General features: G+C 42.5%; 2 protein-coding genes across 2 annotated transcripts; one reads left to right on the top strand and one right to left on the bottom strand.

Moving 5' to 3' along the window:
- Positions 1-1065: 1065 nt before the first annotated feature.
- On the top strand, positions 1066-8967 carry LOC103769636 (fatty acid desaturase 1-like; the record flags this gene model as incomplete). The annotated part of the gene is made up of 11 exons (XM_008936853.1): positions 1066-1176; positions 2179-2376; positions 2780-2881; positions 3057-3185; positions 4082-4142; positions 5500-5576; positions 6349-6446; positions 7000-7096; positions 7580-7659; positions 8626-8751; positions 8916-8967. Coding segments are annotated over 11 exons (1131 nt in total), but the record flags the coding sequence as incomplete, so codon positions are not given.
- Positions 8968-18960: 9993 nt separating this feature from the next.
- On the bottom strand, positions 18961-24800 carry CAT (catalase). The gene is made up of 6 exons (XM_008936852.1): positions 24642-24800; positions 23607-23745; positions 21664-21794; positions 20953-21060; positions 20245-20331; positions 18961-19477 (listed from the first exon to the last, which is right to left on the bottom strand). The coding sequence occupies exons 1-6, from the start codon at positions 24702-24704 to the stop codon at positions 19415-19417; spliced, it is 591 nt and encodes a 196-aa protein (XP_008935100.1). The 5' UTR covers positions 24705-24800; the 3' UTR covers positions 18961-19414.
- Positions 24801-25150: the final 350 nt, after the last annotated feature.

Genomic DNA, 25150 nt, shown 5'->3' with positions numbered 1-25150 from the left:
GCGGCCGGGCCGGGGGTGAGCGGGACCCCCCTTGGCACGGGGAGAGCCCCGGAGGTGCCTTCGCGGGGAACTGCTGGGCTTTGGTGCCGACCAGGTTGTTCCTCCAGATAACGTCCGTCGGGTTAGTTTTATCTCCTGATCTCGCTCCTGCGGCTACCGGGAGCTGCGGAGGTTGCCCACAGCCAAGGGGAAGCTGCCACCAGCCCTGTGGCAACGACAGGAGCTGCTTCCAGAAACGCACCTTTAGGAAAGGGATTCCTCCTAAGTGCCACCCGCCGTAACTTGGAGGGAAGATAAAGAGAGCAGACTTCCCCCAGCTGCCTGTGGAAGTTTCTGCAGTTACTCTGTGTGGTCCTTCTGACCCTTGAGATGGGAGAAGAAGAACCAGAAGGAATGCAAGCAGCCTGGTAACAAGTGTCCAGCTGCAGGGGACTTTGTACATGGGCAGAAGGATTCTGCTCATCATGTTTCCTTGTCTTGATGTTATTTTAATGCTAGGGAAACTTGTAAACACAACCCAAGGGTTCAGCAAATTCCCTGGACTTCTCACTTTCTGGTATGTGTAGAAAGGGAAGAAAGTAGCAAATTAACAACTGCCCAAAGATGTGATGGATGTGATTGCTTTCTTGCTGGTGTTTTGAAAAGAAAGAAACCAGACCACTAAACCAAGACAAATAGTTCCCTGGTCTCCCTATATAAGGGATGTTTGAGGCTCATGGGTACCTGGATGTCCAAGAAGATGGCAAAGGCACTAATATTGGAGGTTGAGAAGAGGGGGCAAAAGAAAGGCAAGGGAACCAGACTCTACTTCAGGCATATGCTGGAGATTCAGTCAATTGGTTGTTATGGAGCTTTCATGCCTGTAGTACATGCAATAGTGGAAGTCAGACCTCTTCTGTTTGCCAGCTGAAATAAGATCTCAGTTAAGAGCACAGGAAAAACATGAGAAAAAGTCAACCAAATCTTGAAGAAATGGAAGGCAAACTAAGGTTTCTGTGCATAGCAGGCTGAGGTTAGGAACACAGGATTTTTCTTACCTCTCCCTTTACTCTTCTGCATTTGCAGGATGCTTTTGTGGCATTCCACGTTGACAAGGTGCTGGTGGGCAAGTACTTGAAGCCCCTGCAGATTGGGGAGCTGGCACCTGACCAACCCAGTATTGAGCCTACTAAAAATGTAAGTCTACCCTCCTCGACCAGACCAAAGGTAGATAAAGGGAAAGATTCTGAGATTAGAACTTGCTCTGTATCAGTGTAGCTCCTAGAACACTGGGAACCAGGTTCTTCACAATTTTTTTTTTGTGCTACTACATAGAAACAAGACATGGATATTAGTCTCAATCCACATTATGTGGTTGAGAATGAGATTCCTGGAGAGGAATTCTTATCACATCTCTACCTAAATAGCAGAGCCTTGTTTTGCTCTCATGAATATCAGAGCCACCCCCTTTTCTTCTTTCCCTTGCTTTGAGAGAGAGCTAACCAAAACTGACATCATTCTTTCCAGCTGATGACAGAGAAAGCAGGCTGGCTAGCCCCTGTGTGGGCTGGGTTGCATGGAGGCAGGAATTAGGCTTGGGAGGGATCTGCAGAGAGGGCAAAGCCAGGGGTGGGCTGGTCTAGCACCTCTGCTGTGCTCGTTTCTTCCACCCTCCTTCCCCAGTGCCCACCAGTCTGAGGCCAGCTGGGCTGTGGGTTCCATTTCTCATGCAGGTGTTTAACCCTCCCCTGTTAATCTCGTGAAGGGTAAAGTGAAGACATAGATTGATCTGTTGGAACTGGTGGCAGAAGAGGAGTAATGTCATCCAAAAGACCTACCACAAGATGGCATGCCACGTTCACACACAGACAGTACACCTTCCACTAGAGGCAACCTCCACCTGAGCCCCGTGTTACCTGCTGAGGAGACGATGGAAGAAGCACCAAAGACCCAGTCCTAGGGTCTGAGGACACATTGTGCCCTGTGGTGGCTGCTCCTTGCTCCTCCCAGTGCTTTGTCAGGCAGAGAAGCTGTAGGAGAGCAATGATAAAGTTCACTCCTGTGCCAACCCAGCTCCAGCCCATTTCACCAGATCCTTTGCTCTTTCTTTCCTCCCTCCACTGGAGTGGTCCTTGGCTTTTGGTGCTGCAGTGCTACACTCTGGAAGCAGAGCCCATGTAACACTGGTGCTTCCCACAGACACTGCTGGTGAACGACTTCCGTGAGCTGCGTGCTGCTGTGGAGAAAATGGGACTGCTGGAGCCAAACCAGCTCTTCTTCTTCCTGCACCTCGCTCACATCCTCCTCTTGGATACAGCTGCTTGGCTCATTCTCTTCCACTTTGGGACCTCCTTACTGCCCTTTGTTGCCTCCCTGGCAGTGCTGACCGTTTCCCAGGTAAGCAGCTAAGTGCACAGCACGTGCACGTGGACTTGGATCAACTTTCATCCACACAGGACTGTGGCAGGGCTGTAGTTCTCCACTTCCCCTCTGGGCAGAGCTCTCCTCTGCCATGTGAAGACAACTGCTCTATGGCATGTGTTTACAGAAGATGTAAAGAAGAAATTCTGCATGTGGGGAGCTCCCTCTAAACCTAGTCTGGGGTTCTTGTAGGAAGATATATTCTAGAGGAAGCCTCAAGAGTCTCACAATTTCATAGTTCCTTTCCAGTTGTGATTCTTGGAGCAATATCCAAGAAATAAGTCTTGATTTTTCAAAGCAGAGGGTGGGTGTGGCACTGTCCTGGTCTCTATTCCTCTTTTTTTCCAGCCCTCCCAATGTTTTATTTTTCCTCTTCCAGGTCCAGGCTTCATGGTTACAACATGATTTAGGGCATCTTTCAGTGTTTAGGAAGACCACGTGGAACCACTTGCTGCATAAGTTTGTGATGTGCCATTTGATTGTAAGTACCCAACCCTGGAAGAACTTCTTAGATCCGATGGCTTTCCTGGAAAAGGGAGTGTTCAGGAGTCTCTGTGGTGGAAGACAGTGTTCAGCACTGGGCAAAGGAGGGGAACTGGAGAGAATCTGGCTCTGAAAGCATTGTGCTTTTCATACTTTGTTCTTCCCTAAAATAGGGGGCATCAGCCAAGTGGTGGACTCTTCTGCACTCCCAACACCACGCCAAACCCAACTGCTTCCAGAAGGATCCTGATATTGATATGCACCCTTTCTTGTTTACTTTGGGGAAGAAATTCTCTGTGGAGGTCAGTATGTGCTCATGTACCAGGACCTGGGAAGAACAAGCAGCACACTGTACCCTAAAGATCTAAACCTGAGATGTGATGAGTTTCTGAAAAAAAAACTTTTGGCTTTTCCTCAGCCTTTGTCAGCAGGTCACAGTTCATATTAAGTCCCTTTAAAAGTCTCTTGAATGGCTGAGAAGTTGTGAATAAATGAAACATGACCTATGTGCATCATATACAGGGTGGAAAATCCATCAGCACAAGGGCTGTTGATGGTTGTAGCAGCTTCATGACCTACAACAACTCAGTAATTAATGTTTAGAAGCTATCTGATAATCATTAATATAAAGCGTGCCTGCCATTGGCCTGGGATTATTGTTTATAGTAATTACTATTACTAATTATCACAATTATTCTTGTCATAACCCATCATGTCATCTTTTCATGGGTGGAATGTTCTGGTGTAGTTTTTACCACATCATTCTGGTCCAGCCCAGATAATGGTGGTACCTGTGCCAGCAGTTTCCTTCTTACCACAGAACAGTGTAGGTTTTTTCTTATAACCTCTATTTTGGCTTGTCATAATTATATCTAGAACTATTTTTCAGCTATCATTGATTTATTTTCCCCTACTGGAGAAAAAAAATCTTTGTCTTGCTTAGCAGTTTATCTCTGAAAGCTTTACAAGGCTGCCAGGCACTAAAGCCTTCCATGAATGCTAGAGGGGTTCACAGAAAAGGTGTTTGATGTGTGCAGTTAACAGGACAGGTACACAGGAGGGAGACAGGAGGGATGAGGGTTGTGGGAACTGTGCAAGATTTGTTCCTCTGGGGAAAACAGAATGGAAAATAGCAAATTATCTGTGCAGGTTGCTTGGTTTCCACTCAGCATAGCTTTTGTTTTTGCTCTTCTTACAGCTTGGGATCAAGAAGAAAAAATACATGCCCTACAACCACCAACACAAATACTTCTTCATCAGTGAGTATCTCTGTTCTCCTGCAACACCATAAGGGCCACTAATGGGGCTTGTAGATCTTCCCTTTGACCTGTAGGACTCAAGCAGAACTAAGGTGCCTACCTCAAAGAACGTAATAATCAGTTTGCATCTGATCTTTGGAGGAGTTGAAGACCTGAGTGGATAAAACCCTGAGTAACCTGGTCTGACATCATAGCTGATGCTGCTCTGAAATCCTGAGGTCCTTTCCAGCCTAAATTATCCTACAGTCCTATATGAGGTCAGCATTTTCTGTGCCCGTTGTGTCTTGAAACACGTTAATTTGGTTTGAGAATTTTTAACCCAATGGCTTAAGTTTGGTCCAGGGTAGAAAAAGTATGAATTTGAATCCTAAAGCCCAGCAGAACTGGCACGTTCAAGGTGGGATTCATTTAACCTGTTCACTCCCTTGACCTCTTGGGATGAACTGGCAGGGTTAGTTCAGATGTGCATATCTCAGACATGATGCCCACTTGGAAGGTTGAGTTTGAGTTCCTGCAACCCAAAATCTCTGGTAGGCAAGAGGTTTCATAGGTATTCCTGTTGTCCCCCTGCTTTGAACAGATGAAAAGGAACCTGGATGAACTTTGGGGCTATGGAAGCCACTTTTCAAAATACCTCTCTGTGGTTGTTCCCCAGAAGCCTAAAATGAAAGCCTGGGTTTGTAAGCACTATCAGATTAACAGAGAGAGCTAGAAATGTTCAGAGGCACTAATCAGAGTATTGTTTGGGGTTGAAGGGACCTCCAAAGCTAATTTAGTCCAGCCTCCCTGCAATGAGCAGGGACATCTTCAACTAGTCCAGGTTGCTCAGAGCCCCATGTAGCATCCTAACCAGTATCAGTCAGCTGCTTTCCTGCAAAGTGGTTACTGTAGGACTCAGAAGGATTGTTGAGCTTCTGGGGTCTTGTCCTCCTTACTTTTTGGGATTCTTCACACTCCTTTTTGTTGTCACTCTTTTCTGAAGGAAGCTGTGGTCATAGGTCTCCATGAGGAATGGTCACAGCTCTCCATGAGGAAACAGAAGGCAATACTACCTGTGTTGGCAGGTGACACAAGCCTTCAGCAGACTGTCCTGATGAAGAGCAGGAACTGTCCTCCATCAGCTTCAGAGAGCTTCTTGTCTTACCTTTGTTCTACCTCTTGAGGTCAGCAGACTCCCAGGTTGAGGTTCATTAGTCTGCATTGGCACAGCCTGATCCCATCCAGAAAGCTCTGCAGCCCTGAAACCCCTCAGAATACTCTCAGTATTGAGTAGCTGCTCAGGAATCCTTCACTTCCAGTCTGATTACCTGTCGATCAGTCCATGGCATTGCCAGTGATGATGACTTCTCCTTTACAGCTCTTCCTCCACTCCTGTTTCCCACCTACTTCCACTACCACACGTTCTATATCGCCTACACAAAAGGGTACTGGGCGGTGAGTACTGCTGCTGGTCAGCCCAGGGGGGGTCAGCTGAGAGCCTTCAACCTGAGCGTGGAGCCAGCTGCTGTCCAGAGCTCAGTCCCTGCTGTGTGCCACTTGGGACATCCTCATATGACAATCACAGAATTACAGAATGTTAGGGGTTGGAAGGGACCTCCAGAGATGGAGTCCAACCCCCCTGCCAGAGCAGGACAGTCAGTTCAGGGCAGGGTTTTTGGTGGCTCTGCAAGCTTTCTGCCAAACCTGCTGTTGTTCTCCAGCTCGATGATGAAGGGCTGAAAAAAAGCAACAGGCTGTTTGGCTTGGACTGCTTCACTCCTTTGCAGAGCCACAGAGTGTGCTGAGTGTTTGGGAAGCAAACTGGAAGGTCCATAGTGGTCAGGAATGGGAGGATGTGGATTTAGAGGAACAGTTGTTGTTCTTCCAGCCCAAATGAGAACATTGGTCTAGTCCTTAGGTCGTGGTGGAGACCTGGGAAGTGATTTGATATGAGTCTTCAACCCATGTTTCTGAATGCATAGTCATCTGCTAATATGTTAATTTAATTACTGAGTGTGATTGCTCAGATTCAGCTCTACTATAGCAAGCTGTGAAGAGAAAGTGTTAATAGTTTATGTGAACTTGGATTGCTCCAGATGATCCAATTTAGCAAAAAGCTGCAGGCACTGAATGTAGATTTTCTAAGCTTTGTGTTAGATGTACAAGAAAAAGATTTCAGTGAATGTCATTTGTAATTTTCTTCTTCTCTTCTCCCTCGTTTTGGTAGGACTTGGCCTGGATGCTGACCTTCTATATCAGATTCTTTTTTACCTATGGATCATTATTAGAAATAAAGAGTCTCCTGGCATATTATTTTATTTTCAGGTGATAACTCTTTAAAAGGTTCTTCAGCCTTCTACATACTCTTTCCATCTGTACCTGCCTGCCAGTTCAAGTTCTGTGTCACCTCATTGGCTCTGGCAGCAGAGACTTCACTGAGCACTGACCAAATTGAGAAATACCTTACATAACATGCAGTGCTTTGGGGGCTGGGTCTGCTTCTGGGTAGAGAAAAAGAGAACATTTAACAGAGAGCTTAGCCTGGGCTTGCAAAGGCCCAGGAATTAGCCAGCAGCATGGGCTTGAATGGACAACACACTCTCCACGTAGATGATTTTACTGATTCTCCTCAGTTGGGTCCTTGGCTCCAGATAAAACAAGAGGAATGTCACTTTTATAACAAAACATTGAATAATCATGAGCTTCACAAGGAAGTATGAAACTTCCAGGTTTTGGAAGTTCTTCCAGGTGCTGGGTTAGCAAGGCTGGAGGTCAGCCACGTGTTCATAGCCAAGTGTGGCTATGCTGTTGTATCAGCTGGATCATCCTTGACTTGCTTACCTGTTACTAAACTCTGTCCTCTCCTCTGATTGCCCAGGATGCTGGAGAGCAGCTGGTTTGTCTGGGTTTCACAGATGAACCACATCCCTATGGATATCTACTATGACAACAATCTGGACTGGGTGTCTACTCAGGTAAAATAGTTTTCCATTCTTAAGAACTGTGGCCACACAAGTCCAAATTCCAAGCATAAGACCAACAGGTTGTCTACTCTATCAAGGGTGGAAACCTGTTGGTAGCTGGGAAGTGAAGGTTCATAAGATTACAGGATTCAGTTGTGGCTACAGTAAAGGAGCACAGCAATGACAAGTTCACGGGCAATCTGGAATCAAAGCTAGGCCCCAGCTCTATCTCCTAAACGTCCCCACCTCCCCACTTACTGCATCATTCTGTCTTGGACCTTCTCTGCTTACATGGAGATGGAATTTTGGTGTCCTGCTCTTGCTGAGTGATTTTGCCCTAGCAGGAGGAGGATTATGGTCCCTGGCTTGGGGTAGCTCAGCTTGGGTTGAAAGCAAACACCAAGCAGAGCAGCACAGCAGCCTGTGCTCCTCAGGCAAACGAGAGGCTGCAGTCAGCAATCTGTCCCAGCCTGGCTTTCCTCTCTCCTCCTCCAGCTCCAGGCAACATGCAACGTCCATCAGTCTCTGTTCAACGACTGGTTTACTGGGCATCTGAACTTCCAGATTGAGCATCAGTGAGTATGCACTCCAAGAGAGAACTTTCTTCACCCTTGTTGGGAAAATTTGGGGTTTTTTAGTCTTTCTTCTATTCTTTGCTCTGAATTCTACAAACATTTGTGGGGCACCAATGAGTTTGTCTTTGAAAAGACTGAAAAGCCTGAAGAGAATTATAATGAAATCCAAAACCTTCACTAGATCTCAAGGAAGGTGAGAAGCACTAGTGACAACAGAAGATGGGCAGGAGCTATAAAACCAGACAGACAGCAACAGAGTCTATCCAAGGTAGTAGCTCAAAGCATTAGTGAAAATGTAGATGCTAAGGCACTCTCTTCATAGTCTGACACCAGTTTAAGCCCATCTGTACTGAATCCTTGTGCTGTCAGCTCCAGAGACTGAGACATGCAACCCAAGGATGGGCTCACCTCCTTCTCTGGGCTATGGAGATGGGGACTTCTGGAGAAAGGGGATGGGGGGAAAAGTAGTTTGGGGGTTTTCCCCAGTTTATAGCATCACTTAATTTGGAGAAATGTTGCTTCAGAGATGCCAGGGACAACTGTGGAAAATAACAGAGGGGGGAAAGTGGGAAAAGTCTCATGAGTTTTGTGCTAAAAGCAATCCAAGGGGCAAGAAGAGCTGAAGACCCTACTCAGTGTGAGCTGGGTGATGCCAGGGAAGCATGATGGATGTGAAGGGTAACACTTCTTACACAAGTTTTCCCCAGTTTATAGCATCACTTAATTTGGAGAAATGTTGCTTCAGAGATGCCAGGGACAACTGTGGAAAATAACAGAGGGGGGAAAGTAGGAAAAGTCTCATGAGTTTTGTGCTAAAAGCAATCCAAGGGGCAAGAAGAGCCAGGAAGAGCTGAAGACCCTACTCAGTGTGAGCTGGGTGATGCCTGGGAAGCATGATGAAGAGATGTGAAGGGTAACACTTCTTACACAACACTGGAAGAGAATTTGTCTGTCTCCTGTTCACAGCCTGTTCCCCACAATGCCAAGACACAACTACTGGAAGGTGGCTCCTCTGGTGAAGTCCCTGTGTGCCAAGCATGGCATTGAGTACAAGTGTAAGCCCTTGCTCACGGCCTTTGCAGACATTGTGCAGTAAGTAACACAGGGAAAACACTGCAAAAAGATGCAGGAGAGACTGCCAACCTAAGAACCAGAGTTGGCTTGCTCTTCTCTTGTGCAGAGAAACCCCCATTTCCCTTGTCCCCACCAAAACTCCCCCAAGCAACCCTCTATAATGCAACCTCTCTTTCTCTCAGCTCTCTGAAGGATTCAGGAGAGCTCTGGCTTGATGCCTACCTACACAAATAGGAAGATAAGGCTTGATGGTATCATTCACAGCCTGCCATGTCTCTGCATTCCCAGCCAGATGAGGAGCAGGGACCACAAGGGACTCTGTGGCAGAAGAAAATGGACAAGAACCAAAGGATATGATCCCAATAGATACGAAGCTACCTGAACTTTACTTCTAGTCTTTCCTGGTGCTTTGGTTCAGACATGTTAAGAATCAATTGGGCAAGCAGGAGATGAATGATTAGAACAGAGAGAAGCTCTTTGCCAGCTGTGAGTAAATATGGCCAAGAATATTTCTGAGTGTGTGTTCGAGTCAGACTATGGACTGGTGCAGCTGCACACACTTAGCTCCATGTCAGAGTCCTCTGACTGGTTCTGTTTTTAGGTGGTACTCATGTGGAGAGTTTAATGCTTAATAAAGCATTTCTTTTTCTGAAGTCATTTGAATTACGATGGTGTTCCAGCAATGCACTTAAATCATAATAAATTATAATGAACCATATATCACACTGAAGAGTATAGCAGTTGCATAAACATCAGCATGTCTCCCATTACTGTTCTCTAGAGCATCCTCATCACCACAATACCAGGAATCCCCAGTTGCCAGGAAGAAATAGAGGGGTGGAAAACAGCTCAAGCCTGTTGTTCTCTTCAAAGTTTGCTTCTTTCTTGTTTAAATTCTTTCTTTGTACTTTGTGTTTGCCCCAAAGTGCTCTTGAACACTTCATGGCTGTGCTCCTTCATGACAGATCCTTTCTCTTTACTTCTCAAAGCAATTACTATCATACCAGATCTGTATTTCCTTATGTTAACAGGCAGCTATACCTCATTCTACAAGGAGTAACCACTTGGTTCTGCTATTTATCAAAGGCTACAATCATACTATAGAAAGATAAACCAAAACTAAAGTAAATTAGCAACAGAAATTTGGCCCAAAAGTTACTTTTGCAACTAAACCAAATAAAAACAAACTGGCAGGCAGGACAGTAGAAGTTCAGACTCAGTAAGCCTGGCAAGCCTCAGTTCTGAGGCTCTGCAAACTCAACAGAAAGTTGAGTCATTATTTGGCTTTGTATAAATCATAAACACATTACATTAAAACCACTAAATTGCTGTTATAAGTGGTAGAACCAAGTTCAGAATTTCTGTAGCTGATGAATGTGCTCACTTCCAAGTCTGCAAGTGAGCTGTACTCATCTGGAGCTTGAGGCTTGCAAGTGCTGCTGAGCAAGTCTCCTCTCTGTGCTGCTCAGCAATTTGGGCTTCCCTCAGTCTAGGTGCTTGCAATCCACCTAACTTGTTACACTATGGGGGTCCAACATTGACACTTCAATTCTCCTCCTAGAGATGGGGGTTCAGGATCCAAATCACCACAGGTTGTGTTGGGGACACCTCCTGTTTTGGCCTTTGCCCAAATCTGTCTCTGGTTTCTGTAAAGAAGCCACAACGAGGAATTAGCTACAAAGGCTGACAGAATTTTCCTGTCTTTAGATACTGCTCTGAATTCTTTTGTCTTGTTTCTGGTTATTTTAATAGAGATTATATATAACCTTGAGTTCATTCCACCCTTTAGTCTTAGCAGTCTTCCACTCTTGTTATCCTGGTTTGAGGTTATTCAACCTTAGGGTTTTTAACTCTATCTTTCTGACATGAGCAGCAGTTAAGATCACTTGCTTAGAGAATGACAGGGTTCTACCAGGAAGCACAGAACAATAACCTGAGGCCTGACAGAGTTCCATAAATTAAAAATACTACTGATTAGTGTCCTATGCTCATATCAGAAAAGCAGATCTAATGCACCCCCAGCCTATGTGACCATTAGAAGTGTACCCTGAGCACTAGTTTTGCCCTGTGGCAAGTCTGTATTTCTTAGTGAGGGACAAACAGTTATCCTCATGGTTCTTGCCCTTCACTCACATAGACATTTTGCCCAAAACAAAGGCACCCACTCACTGGTTGGGTGGCCAATCTCCCCAAACCCTCCATGGGGGGAGACCTTTAAAGGCCCTTTCCCACCCAAACCATTCTATGATTCTATACTACAAGACAAGAAGAATACAGGATCCAGACTCAAAGTTTCAAGTGAGACACAGGCTTTTGTGTGCCAGAGCTTACTAAGGCAAGGCTTGTTAACCTCAAGCTTGTTACAGCAGTTTTAGGAGTTCAAGAGTAAACTGAATTACCTGAGTGGACTCAGATTTTGGCTCGGCCAGGCAGAAGGTGAGTCAGAGAAAGAGGCTACTCTAGGTAGCTTGAATCACCCTTGAGAGAAGACAGTAAAAAAATGTGTTCTTTGATTAGTAAGAAAATGTGTTCTTTGAACTAAGTACACACTCAGACCCTAAAATAAAAGACTAACTTTTGGAAAGGGGACTTTGGGAACAAAATAAATTCATTCAAGTATCAGCAGGAGAAGACCACTTTCTTAGAGGTTAATAATAATAATAGTAATAATAATAATAGCAATGAGGTTAATGAACAGAGTTCTCACTTGGTAAAACAAGAGGTAGATGGAAAGCCTCTGATTAGATAATGAATGGACTTTGTATTGTTTGCACAATGATCATATGTGCCATGCTCAGCACTGACTTTTACTTCAAAGCCTTTAACCTGGTACAGCCAGCCAGGATATGTAAAAGAATTGTTATTAAACCCTTTTTTTTTTTTTTGCCTTGGAAAATGTGCAGCTGTGTTTAAAGGTTAACAGCTCAAAGTACTATTCCCAAACCATGGGAGTAAAAGAAGCAATTCCTGAAAGCTTTGTAGAAGAATGACACATTTCTACTGTTTAAAAGTCTCTTAAAATCACTATTTTTAAAAGTCTTTTAAAATTACCTTAAGTAGTCTAAGAAAATAAGTTGCTTGGGTAGATGAGAGGCCTGATTTTGAAGACCTGCACATGTTTTTTGGACCTTCAACAGTACTGTGCTTCTCTTCCATTTTTAGTCAGGACCCCTGTAAGTCAAAATGCAATTAAAAAAAAAAAGAAGAGCTGCAAATATTTTCATTAGCTGAGGACCCAAGAGCATGCAAATGAGAAAAGGGGTGTAAGAAGGTCAAGCAAGATTGAGATGAAGGGCTGTGGATCAATACCAGAGCAAGCAGGAGGAGTTGCTAAATTTTGCCCAGGTAGCTTTGACCCATCTCATCAGTAGGGCAGGTAGCAGAGGTTTAGGTGGAAACCTGCCTGTATTACCTCAGGAAAGCATTTAATAGCTTGGTGAGTTTCTTGCAAGGAAGGTATCACTGAAAGGGCCAACGAAGGAAACATAGACAAATTAGTTCTAAAACCCAACAGAAAAGCATTAAAAAGAAACCACCATGAAGAAGTTATGGTATATGAAAACAGTGGAAGTAAAATGAGCATCACCTTTAGAGCATCTTCTCTAAATGTGAATAGTGATGAATATATTACCTGGCTAATTCTAAAACACAGCCTGCAACTCTGAAATGCAAATTCTATTTTTTTTTTCTAATGGTCATATCTTGAAATCAGAGTTCCAAGACAGACAGTTTTCCCTGGAAATAATACTGAAGTGTTGAATTTAAACCAAAGTATTTTTTGGATAAATTATCTCTGGAAAAGGGCATGTTTTAAGAAACATCAGTGCTTGTGAAAAATTTCATTTTATATATAGCACCTCACATTAATAGCTAGATATTAAGAAAATGAAATAACCACATTCATGTCTTCTCTGTTTTAAAGCTGAATGGTAAATAATAAATCTTAAACTTTAAACAAAAAGCAGTATCTATTAAACTCCTGACCAATCTTAGCCAAACTCATTTACAGTATAATCACATTATTTCTTTCCTGGAAGTGTTGAAACTACTCCTCATCCTACAGGCTTCACAAACTTGTTCATATACACCTGCCAGGTGCAGAATGTTGCTTAAAATAAAGATTGTAACTTCTTTGTTTTAAATCTGAAGGGCGAGCAGCATTTAGGCAAAGTCATGAGTGTCAAAGGCCCCTTGGACCCAACACATGCAGGAGGCAACTTGCCAGGAGCATTGGCAAGACCCTGTAGACAATGAAAGTTGTGATGAACCAAAACTATGTGATTTCACCTCTTTCATATGCACTAATTTTGATTTTTTTCCCCTCAAGCCACATAAAAAGCAACAACAGCAATTGGCTTATTTAACTGGGTTTAAGGGAAAGATTAGAGGAAAAAATGCAAGTGAGGCAAAGTATGTTAGACTTCTGTTAAAGATTACACCTTTGGGCAAGGATTGCCTAACAAGGCAGTGCTGGTTTGGCCAGCTCCCCTGACAGGGTCCAGGTAGCTCTGACTTGAGCAGAGCAGTTGGGAACAGGTCGTGCAGACCTCTGCTCGGGCAGGGGGCAGCCCTTAGCTAAAGCAGTCAGCAAAAGATGATGCCTGGTCAGACAGGCAATTAATTAATCCTGCACAGTTTCCTTTGGTTGATTGTACCAAGGAAATGCAAAGGCAAAGAAACAACGTGTTGGATTGAGTTGTTTTCTAAGAGTGAGGAGGAACCAAAAGAAGGTTGGATGTGATCAGCAATGGTGAAGTAGCTGCAGTGGGCTGAGCCAAGCTGAAGGGGAAGTGAGAGAAGGCTGTTTGGGTTCAGATCTCTCAGCAGCCTCTGTGCCCTGGACACCCTCACCCTTTCAGGCTTGCAGACCAACACAGTCCAAGTATAGAAAGGGACATCAGCTTCCACAAGAGCTCCACTGTCCTCTTCACACATTTGCAACAGCAGCCCCAGCAGCATCTCTGGGTGAAAGCTGGGTGTAAAGCTGCAGACTCACCAAGCTGCCACGCCTGGGAAAGCTGCTTGGAGGCATTCTGTGTTTCCATTCTGGTCATGGAGTGTGACAGCCACAACTTAGTCTGTAAAGAATACCTCCCACCAACCTTATTCTTCTGTGATTCTGTGGTAGATGCACAAGGTCAACAATAGATTCCTGAGAAGCATAGAAAATAGAAAAGGGAAGATTCTTCCCCAACTATTTGTTTGTAGAAGAGTGTACCACTGGTGTGTTAATGCTGCTGCTGTCAATCCTCATCAACAGTCACTGTGAGACAAGGAATTATTTACACTGGGAGGGAAAAAAAAAACAACAAACAAAAAAACCACAAAGTTCTCAATACTGGTCAAAGTTTTAAAGTGATGAAATCTGAGAGGAACAAGCAAAGAATAAACATTGAAGTCAAGACACAGCAAATCTATATAAAGCATTTTTGGTCATTTATCACATGCTACAAAAGAGGAAAGGAAGTTTTTCATCTGACTTGTTCCATTAACAGCTTTACAGTATTTGAATTGGATCATGGGATCCAATTTTAATTACAGCAATGAAAAAAAACCAACACTGTAATGGTTTGAATGAGGTGGATTAAGATCAAGATGAACTTTTCTAGAGGTTTTCAAGAAACTGTAAAGACATTGTCTGCAAGTTCTGGGAAAAAAAGGCAAAGCAGCTGGTGCCTGCTGTTTTGTTCCAAGGTAAAGAGCACTGCACTCTCACTGCATGGAACAGGTCAGGCTGCAACTGCTAGGCTGAAAAATGTCACCATTAATCACAGAACAGCACTAGACCTCCCTGATCCAGCTCCTTCGCTCTGGTAAGCGGGATTTAAAATAAAAGATAATATTTTTACAAGTACAACTATCAATTTATCAAGCTTTAATGTGCGACCTGAAAATAAATCTCAGCACAAGCCTGTTTACTTGGACTCCAGTGGAGTGAGATCCCAGCTGCTCTAGGGTTGAAGTTTGACTTTGGGTGGAACCCCACCATGACAAAGTTCAAGTTTTGATCACACAGCTACATCATATCAGGCTGCACACAGCAATCCAGGCTGTCAAAGTGTCACCATCACCAGTGACCTGAGTATCAACCTACTTCACTTATTCTTTTTACCCCACTATTTATTATTTTTACACTGCCTCACTGCTCAGCCTTGATGAGCTCTCCCAGACTATGGAAATGTGTAACCCTTCATAAACTTTTGCCAACATCCAGCTTTTTCAGGAATCTTCAGTCTAAATGATCCATCCCCACAGCTGAATTAATAGTGAACTAGAAGAGGACCTCAAAACTTCTCATGTGGGAGAAGTTCTCCACAGGAGAAGTACATTGATACTTTCTTAAGGGGACAAAAGAGAAAGGGAATGTGATAGATGCTTTGAAGGTACCTTAAGCAACTATTTCTGAGGTGAAGGTACAGCACAGATTATAAAGGTCTTCAGTGTAGGAATCCAGCAATTACTGACAGATAAACCACAAATCTGGCAAAACTGCTTTCATTTCATTTACAATCCACAAAACAGAGCCTTAGCTCTTTTCTCAGTTCTGTCCAAAATGGCCTTATGCAACTGCTTGTTACATCCTCAACACCAGTTTAGGTCAAGTCCAGCTTTCAATGCCATGACCTGTGTCATGATCACACAACTGTGATCTCAAACACTGGTTCAGGTTAAGCTCTGGACTTAGCTAGGACTACTGCCTGGGAGGAAGGGTCAAGCTTTACAGGCAGATATGCAGCACATGGTCATCTACTACCAATGAGAGATAAGAACATGCAACCCATCACTGTTTCAATCCACTTCTGCAGTATAGGTTTGATGCCCCAAACCCCAAGACAAACAAAACTCCAAGTGCAGAAAGAAGCATAGAATGGGTTGGAAAGGATCTTTAAAGGTCATCCAGTCCAACTCCCCTGCAGGGAGCAGGGACATCCCCAGCTAGGGCAGTGTGCTCAGAGCCCTGGCCAACCTCCCTTGGGATGGTTCCAGGGGTGGGGCAGCCACCACCTCTCTGGGCAGCCTTGGCTCATTAGCTTTAGTGTAGAAAATGTCTTCCTTCTACCTAGTCTAAAACTCCCTATTTCAGTTTCAAACCATCCCCCCCTTGTCCTGTCCTAACAGGCCCTGCTCAAAAGTCTGTTCCCAGCTTTCTGACAGGCTCCTTTAAGCACCGGAAGGCGACAAGAAGGTCTCCCCAGAGCCTTCTCTTCTCCAGGCTGGACAACCCCAAATCTTTCAGCCTTTCCACATGGTGACTTCACATGTTAATACTGGAGTTCTCAGATGGGCATCTGAATGGAGGACAAACAGCTTTTTCCTCCAAGATGAGTAACAAGTGTGTAACAGATTTGGCAGAGGCTGAAATCACAGACAACTATGCAACACTTAGAAACCATTTCCCTCAATGGCTTTCACCAGGCAATGAGGTTGTTGCGTTCAAGAAAGGAATTCAGGGCTTGCTTACCCTGACATACTTCAACTATCTGACCCAAACCCACCTTACCCTTTATTCCCTGTAGAAGATGCAGTAATCCCATCCACTCCCTCATCTCCTGGCACAGCTTGCTTCAACAAATGTCCACAGAGATTCTAGAAGCTGCTCCTGGTCTTTGGCTGCTCAAATCCAAACATTTTGGTAAAACCACCTAGAAATAAGATGGAAAGGGCCTATGAGGAGAGGTACTCCTTGAGAAGCTGTAATTTCCAAAATTTAAGTTTCAAATTCATTCCCATTTACATGTGCAACAAAAATAAAGCAGTAATAGGAAAAACCTGAGCAATTCCTCTTTGTGCATAACTGACAATTGTATTCCCAAAACCTGTCAAAGGAATATTTGATTTTACTTGAGCAGAACACAAAGTCAAAACACAAGTGAGACTCTGTACACGACATGTAAACAGCCTTTGTACTCTAAGCAGTTGTCAATGGATTGATCATCTTGTTTATTTGAAGAAATCCCACTGTTACTCTTGGAGCTTTGCCTGACCCTCCCAGCACCTTTGGAAGGAGCCAAGTTTTACTGTATTCTACTGGTCATGGTCAGTTTAGCAGCAGGGTCAGTCTTCTAAGCACAACTGTACTGAAGTCCTGAGTTGCAGGAGGTATAGAACCTACCTAGCTTCACAGCCCACTCCATGTCTCAACATTTCCACACATTTCTTCTCTTCCTCACTCCCCAGTGCTTCATTTTCTTTCCTGACTTGACAGCAATGAAATCCCAGCCTCACCTTTACTCCAAATCAGTAAAGCTTACAGTAGAGCTTCTCAGTGCCAACCCTTTCTGGGCACAGTCAGAGAAGTCCACCTGGCCAGTTAATAAAGCAGCTCTCCATGTTAAACACTACACCCTCCAGAGGTTCATGTCCCAGAGCCCTGTCCACCCCCTGGTCAGTAGGGAACTTATCCAACACTTTGTGAAGGTTACCTTCCAGTACAGCCTGAGGCCCACAGTTCCTTACCTGTGAAACCAAAAGAATGGAATTTAGGAGCAAAGGAACTGCAGTCTCTGTACTGACAGCTTTCTGAAGGGCTCTATGGTAGCTTTGAGACACTTGAAGTGCTGTAGTTCAACTCTACATTCTCTCTTAAAGACAATTTTGACTTTTGCATGATCTCCAGAAACCAGATGAAGGTATGAACTTCCTAGATTAAAACCATGTGAAAACATCTGCACAGAAAACAGACAACACACTGCCAAGAGATTTGTAAGTTCAGTTTTATTTCAGAAATGAAAGAGGAAGACAATTCATTTAGCAGACAGCCAAAATTCATGATTAAGCCTGGCTTTTTATTTTCCAGAACTCATCAGGATCCTCCTTTCCAGCAATATTCCTTCCCACCCATTCATGCAGCTCCTTCAGCTCCCACCTGCCTGGCCAGGTGAAAACCCAAGTGAATGCCAGAGCAGGCTCTCAGTTCATGTTATTTTACTGCATCTGCATCACAGCTAGTTTTTCACAACAGGTTAGTAGATAAAGTGAGTTGGAGAAGAAGCTGCTGCTTCTCCAACAAGGAAAGCAGATATTTCCAGTGAGGAGAGATGCTGTGCAGTGAGGGTCTGGACTCATTACACTGATCTTTCTTCCTCTTCCCTTGCCACAGAGAAGTAACAGGCAGAGCAGCTGTTAAAACCTCCTAGGACTTCAGATGCATGGTGAGTTGCCTGATCCTACTGAGCACCCTTCTGAAACTCCTTTGGTCTGGTAGGACCAACTTCAGTGTGCAATGGCAGAATTTTTTAATTCAGAACTCCAACAGTCAGCTTGGACACTAATCACCCCATAACTGAGTAGCACTTTCCAAATAAGTAATTAAAAAATAACAGTTGGGATTTTGGCCCTTATAAACCAGTAGTTCAAGTCTTGGTTTTATTGCATAGGAAAGCACTTGGATGCTGACTACTCAGTCAACCAAGACAGTGTCCAGAAATTCTATAAGCATTATTTAACTATTGCTTAAGTTCTCAAACTTTCATCTTGTGCCAGTTAGTAAGACCTGATTATACTCACAGACTGAAAGAAAAAAAATTACTAAGCTAAAGAAACTCCTTTAGATCCAAGCAATAAAAATAGGAAACACTTTCCAGTCCAAAGGGTTCCAAAATCTTTTGCACTGATTAATTTGGAAATACTAGGGAATACTACAACATGCCTAAAATTAGGTTTTATACATGTATCTAGCTATAGATACCCATATTTATACCAACATGCTACTTCAATTAGTGTCTAACTCTGAAAACTAGCTCTGGCTGGATCAACAGACAGCAGTATCAGATCATGGCACTAAAATAGCAATTTCAGAAACTGTTGGGAATAGTTTTGAAAGTGCTTAAGCTTAAATTTGGCTGAGATAAAAATTAATGTATTTAGGTATTAATTTCTCAGGCAGCTGGAAAACTGATATTTTTCTGTTTAAATTCTTACAGATGAGGAAAAAAACAAATCCCCCCCTCCCTGAAGAACTGTAAGATTAGTACATACACTTTACAACTAAATGGAATAAGAATATTTCCTTTCCTATCTCCTTTAGGCCAGTTATATTCCAGCATAGCATTTGTAAGCAAAGATGATATTAAAATATATATTTGGAATAAAAATTTACATATATTCAGATTAGGCTTTCTGGTTAGGCTCATTTCAGCCAAAGAATGAGACAACCAACATACTCTAACTACTGCATATCATTTTTACTTTTGGAAGGTCAGAAATTAAACTGAAAGGAAGTGTCTACAAACACATACAGATAACTATTTTATTAGAAATACTGGGCAACATCAAATTTTTAACATGAACAAATTCATCCATAGGGATAATCACAGTATCATTACAGAAGTTCTTCTGTGTCATTTAGCCAGGAAAGTTTTACAGTTCCAAAATGAAGCAGCATTTTGATTGAATTTATGTTTGCTTCTAGAACTGAAGAAAACTGTTAATCGTGAATTTCCTTGAAAACACCATTTGCTGTTAACAAGCAGTAAAGCACTAGTGTTGAAAGGCACTAGGATTGTTAGCTTGTGTTACCTAGTTTCCAATACAGATACAGGCACTTGAAAGCCTAACACATCAAGCCTGTAAAATACTTCTGGTATTTGTGCAGAAGTCTGTTACATTCTTTCCAATCTTCAACAGGTTTCCTGCAGTTGTAAGGATGCAAAATTCCCAGAGTAAATCTCCGCAGCGTGTTCTACAAGTTGGATCTTTCTTTGGCAGACATAGATGTGGACTGTGTGTATGTCCTAATCACATCCTGAAAAATACAGAAGAAATATTTAGAGCAAGTTACTTTAAAAGTAGTTAGAAGAACCTCAGAGAAAAAAAGAGCAATGCTGTTGTTCTATGTGTCATTCTGTGTGATTCTTCTGAATCATAAAATCATTAAAGTTAGAAGAGACCACTCAGATCATCAAGTCCAACCCAACACTATGATAACCATTAAACTATGTCCTGAAGTGCCATATCCACATATTTTTTTAACCCCTCCAGGGCTGCTGACTCCACCACCTCCCTGGGCAGCCTGTTCCAATGCTTCACCACTCTGGCAGGAGATAAATTCTTCCCAATATCAAATCAAAACCTCCTCTGGTGCAACTTGAGCCCATTGCTTTTTGTCCATCATTGGTTAACTTGGAGAAGCCACCAACACCCACCTCACTCCAACTTCCTTTCAGAGAGATGTTATTACTTATGGTGCTCTACAACTGTGGAAGCAGTTGGTTACCATTATGAAAAGTGGTTAAGCATTTGGTCTGCAGAATCAACCTGAGCACATTGCTTATCACATCAGGTTATCTTCCAGAAACCTTACAAAACCCTAACTGAAACAAGGTAATTATACATCATTGGTTAATCAACAATTAGATGTAATTAGAGAGTGGTTTCCTCATTTTCTAATTCTACACACACTGACTTCTCCCATTTAAACCAATCAGGAATCAAGACCAGTTTCTCACTTTGTCAGATTTACCAAAGAAGTTAATTCACAGCCAAAATTCAGCTCAACATCATTAAATGTACCTTCTTCCCACTTTCAGCATTGTACTTGTCCAGCAACGCCTGAATACGGGCACCATAGTCAGGATGAACATCAGTGAAGTTTTTCACCTGAGCAGGAAGGCAGAACAGAAAAGGCAATAAGAATTTTCCTCCTCTTCAAACATGATGGTGAAGATTTTCTGCTCTGTAGCTTTCAAGTAGTACATATCATAATGAAAAAAAGAAGGATGAAAATGCTTTTCTAGAAGTTTAGTTCTGACCAGCCAGGAAGGAGCTCTGAACATTTTCAAGCACTAGTTCTATTATCCCACACAGAGCTCTTTCCCTGTTTAAGCAGTTCAACTGGGAAGAATAAAGATCCAACCTCTCCCTGGCCCCCAGTGGCTTTTTCCTTGTGTAGAGTAAAACACTGCACTGGCAGCCACCTGATTTTTGAAACGTGGTGCTAACCACATGACAACATCTTTGATGTTCAACATCAATCCCATTCTTCCCATCAGGAAAAGGTTACTTAACACGCTCTGTATTGTTTATGTTATACAATATAAGTAGGCACATATTTAAGCAGCCTTTACTGGCAATTCCTGCACAATAAAAACCCAGAAGTTGCCTTCTCAGAGAAGAATTCCTCATTTCTCTTCCCATGAGCATATTGCCATTTTGAGTTACTACTCTACAAGAAAACCTGGGGGAAAAGAGCAAAAGCTAAAAACCAAAGAGGCCACTTACAGCTCTCTTCTGAATGAAGAGCTGTGCATCTTTGAGATGATCAGCAATGTTTTTACACAGCCTTTGGCGTTCATCTTCCTTCAGCACCTTGATGTAGAACTCACGCACCTTCAGATTAGAAACAAAAAGTCATGTTGAATTCCCCCAAAGCAAGTCACTCGAGCTCTGGCAGCCAGCAACACTAGGCTTTCAGGACTCATTACTACTGAAAAAGAACAGCTTTCACTTACCAGTCAGGCAACACTCAAAATAATTAAACTCCCAACGCAACCAATTTGTGGTGGGGCTTTTTTTTTGTTGCTGTTGGCAAGGCTGCCAACAACTCCTTCCATTTCTACCTTGGAATAACTGCTGCTTATGGCATAAATCAAAATAAATATTCCTGTTAGGGTCCAATTCAGGAATTGATGATGACATTACATGCATGCTCTAGTTTGCTGTTTGTAGATGCTGATTGCAACAGGACAGTCATAACCTTTAGATTTTGGCACCCAGAACAGGGATGGCAAAGGTCTGTGGGAATTAACTGTTCTGTCAGTCAAAATTCAGTTATTTGTGAAATGAAGCTGTATGGAGAGCTTCCAACCTCTTGTGAAAGCTGAACTTCAGGTTAGCCCAGATGCTTCAGAGAGGAGCCACAATTCTTGTTACCCTTCTCTAAGCTCATAGTATACCCTGACATAACAATCCAAGATGTTTTCACACCCATACCTGGGTCACATTGTCTTCGTTGGCACTGTTGAAGCGCTGCACGTCTCCTGACACGCTCACGCGGCTCTCCTTGAACAGGGGCTGATCTTCTGGGCCAGTGAAGCTGTTTGGATAATAGTTCGGGGCACCACCTGAAAACAAGCAAAAAAACAAGCCACAAAACCAAAGTGATCAGATGCCAGATCTCTCAAATTGTCAGAAGACTGAAAGTGTTCATTTCCTAGGAGAATTTAAATTACACAATTATGATTCACTGTTAAAAACAGTTGCCAGCATCTTTCTGTCAACATACTGCTCAACATCAGGAGCTGTGTCTTTGAGCCAGTCCTTAGCAGCACTCATTACAAAGAATTTCAACAGCTTTTGGAGGGAAAAAATTATTCCCCCTCCTGAAATTAGGAGGTCTGGTCACTCTCACAACAACATTGCTCAGAAAATTGGAAAATTTTAGTAGACAGTCATAGAAGTTGTTTGAAGTTTTAGTCTAAGGCAGCATAAAAGTAAACTTTCACCCACACATTTGAAGCACTACAAATCTTAACTGTGGAGGGTTTATTTTAAACACATGAACTGAAGAGAACTGCATCAAAATACACAATATTTGCCCTTGGGCAGGAACAGTTGTTTTCAAGTTCTCATTTTACAAGTATTTCCCTTTCCTCCACCAGTAGGTAGCAGAATTCATAGCCCAGAGGAGTACAGTGTTTGGCATGAGGCACAGCTTAAGTACATCCTTGTTTACTCTCAGGTTTAGAACAGTCACTATTGGGCAAATGCTGACAGAACATCACCTGCTGAAGGAAGGAAGTTAAAGCTCTAGCCCTGGCATTCGTGTGTGCTCTTGCCTTGGAAATCCAAAAGCAAAGAAGTTTAGCAAAGTGGACAGTGTATGAAAGTCAGTCTTGAAATTTAAAAAAACACAAATGCAGATTTCTCAAGACATTTAAGCCACCTCTATTTTTAGAATAGATTTTTTGCCTAGAAGTAGAGATAAAGAGGTGGCAATTCACTTCACTGAAGCCATTTCTCTGGCATATTTTGGTTTAAAGTAATATTTTAGAACTTTTTCAATTAAGCCCCTTGTAACAAGCAGTGTTCTAAAAGTCTTTAAAGGAACACAAACCAGGGACATTACTGAATTCATCTGGCTGGAGGTGCTCTCTTGAACCCCATTTTCTTAATGCCTATTTCTAAGTTTTTAAACACATCTGAAGCTTCACTTGGTTTTTACCCTTTTAAGCAAACTCTCCATCCCTTTCCAAACATCCAAAGTCTCCTTTCATGGGAGAGATATACACCCCTTCCAAATATGTAAAGATGATAAACTCTACTTCTCAGGAACCAAGAAGAAAACTCCCATTTTTCCCCCACTGTTTACAACATTGAAAATGTGTGTATTTGTAGCAGTTAGAAGTTACATCCATAAAGCCAAAAAACACTTATAGCTGAGAGACTATGAACTACAATAAATAGGATTGAAGTTGCACATCCATGCATTTCTTTTGAAGTCTTCAAAGATGCTGATAATGAATTCTGTAATTACACAAGCAAGCTTGTGATTTACAGCAAAGTTCTGATTCTTTTGGAGAGGATTAAAATTGTTTTTCTGGAAACAATTTTATTTGCTGTGTAATCCACACGGGGAACAGAAATTCAGGAAATTTTACACACGTACAATCAGGGGTTCTGTAATATGTCATTAGTTACCACAAATTAGATTTTTGAATTCATCTGGATAGTTTAAAGTACATTACTTTTTGAATGCTGGGTTAAAGAGTATTGGAAATGGCACGTGGACAGAAGTAGGGCACTCCACAGAACAGAGCAAGGATGGATCTGTAACAACTGCAGCTGAGGCCAGCTAGCTAAACTCACAATGGAACAGATAAGAATTCTGCAGCACGTGTAAATACCATTATATTTAAAGATATTTTCATTACTACCTTGGTTGTCAGAAATACACATGGGTCCATCCCTCTGGTAGTTGGCCACACGGGCCCTGAAGGGGCAGTTCACTGGGATCTGGAGGTAGTTGGGTCCCAGGCGGTGTCTGTGAGTGTCAGGATATGAGAACAGGCGACCCTGAAACAGTTACCACAAACATCAGCTACTGCCTGCTGAAAGAGATCACTAAGTGCTGTGTCCCACTTCAAAGCATTAGGCATGAAATTGTTAAAGGAAGAAGACTCTCTCCTTTGCATATATATATTCTTGACATATTTAGAATTATTTCTGAAGTGACAGTTAGCCACAAACTAACTTGGCTTGGGTCTTTCCTACCAATTTCAGAATGCTAAATTTATTCTGAAGCAAGAAAACACATGAAACTTGCTGTAGCTATGTGAAATATTACTAAGGAATAATCCAATATTTCCTTACTTACTTTCAATCTTAGATTTAACTACATCTGTTGTCCCTTATTTACTGAACTGAATCTGAAGCAGTTCTAGTGACTTCTGGATGCCATGAGATGTGTGGGAGCAAAGAGGCAAACCAAAAGAACTGCAACATAGTTCAAGCATTTATCCAGTTAAAAGTGCCAAATCCCCTCCTTGTTTCCATGGATATAATTTGAAACAACAATCTGGGTTTAATCTGGAAAAGCCTAACACAGAAATATCAATAACTCTGCAGCCAGTTTTATCAGATCTTTTGACCTAGAAATATATAAATCTGATACTACTTCTAAAGAACAACCTTGTGTGTATCAGGGATTGGTTACATCTGTACTCCAGCAACTTTGAACAAATCTAAGATCTGTTTTTCCTTCAGTTCTTTCCCGTTTTCTTTAAATTTTGCCTGAGCACATCAAATGGTGATCACTAAAAAAACAACCACCAAAAAAAGCAGAATAAATCAATCAGTTGCTTTTTCTGTCAGGTTTACTGCTGCTATACAAAATGGGATAGGGACACTTTCAAAAACAGCAAAGCAAACGTGCTGCTCCTCAGGTACAATCTGAGGTAGTTTGTATTTACCTGCAGCATTTTATCAGGGCTAGGTTCAATACCAGGAGGCATGTTGCTGGGATCATATGCCATCTGTTCCACCTCTGCAAAGTAGTTGACAGGATTCCTGTTCAAGACGAGCTTTCCCACAGGGATGAGAGGGTAGTCACCATGTGGCCAAATCTGTAAGATGCAACATACACTAAAGTCACCATTATTATAGTATTACACAGCTTAAATCATTACCAGGCACCATGTGCCTGATTTAAGCCCTTACTGGGAAAATACATTTACTGAAGCAATTCCATTTTTGCTAACAAAGATTTTGAGAAATATATTACTTTAAGAAGCCTTTTGCAATTAATACACAGTACAAATGCAACTTATTTCATCATCCCAGCATCATCTCAGCACTTGACTACTTAAATGAGATACCCACAGGCACTTGACAAACTGCCAAGAATGCAATATTGTAGGTGGAACTGGCAGCAGGATTGTTTTGAGCTACTTCAAAATGCAAAAAGCTTAACTAGCCTTTT

The sequence above is a fragment of the Merops nubicus genome, unplaced genomic scaffold (assembly GCF_000691845.1).
Source record: "Merops nubicus isolate BGI_N331 unplaced genomic scaffold, ASM69184v1 scaffold533, whole genome shotgun sequence".
Classification (NCBI taxonomy): Eukaryota; Metazoa; Chordata; class Aves; order Coraciiformes; family Meropidae; genus Merops; species Merops nubicus.
This window is presented reverse-complemented; position numbering and strand designations above follow the sequence as displayed.

Coding starts and splice junctions, on each gene's coding strand:
- CAT (XM_008936852.1), bottom strand. CDS start 24,704: ATGGCATATGATCCCAGCAACATGCCTCCTGGTATTGAACCTAGCCCT. Junction 23,746..24,641: donor GCCCTGATAAAATGCTGCAG/GTAAATACAAAC, acceptor TAACTGTTTCAG/GGTCGCCTGTTCTCATATCC. Junction 21,795..23,606: donor GTGTATTTCTGACAACCAAG/GTAGTAATGAAA, acceptor GCTTGTTTTCAG/GTGGTGCCCCGAACTATTAT.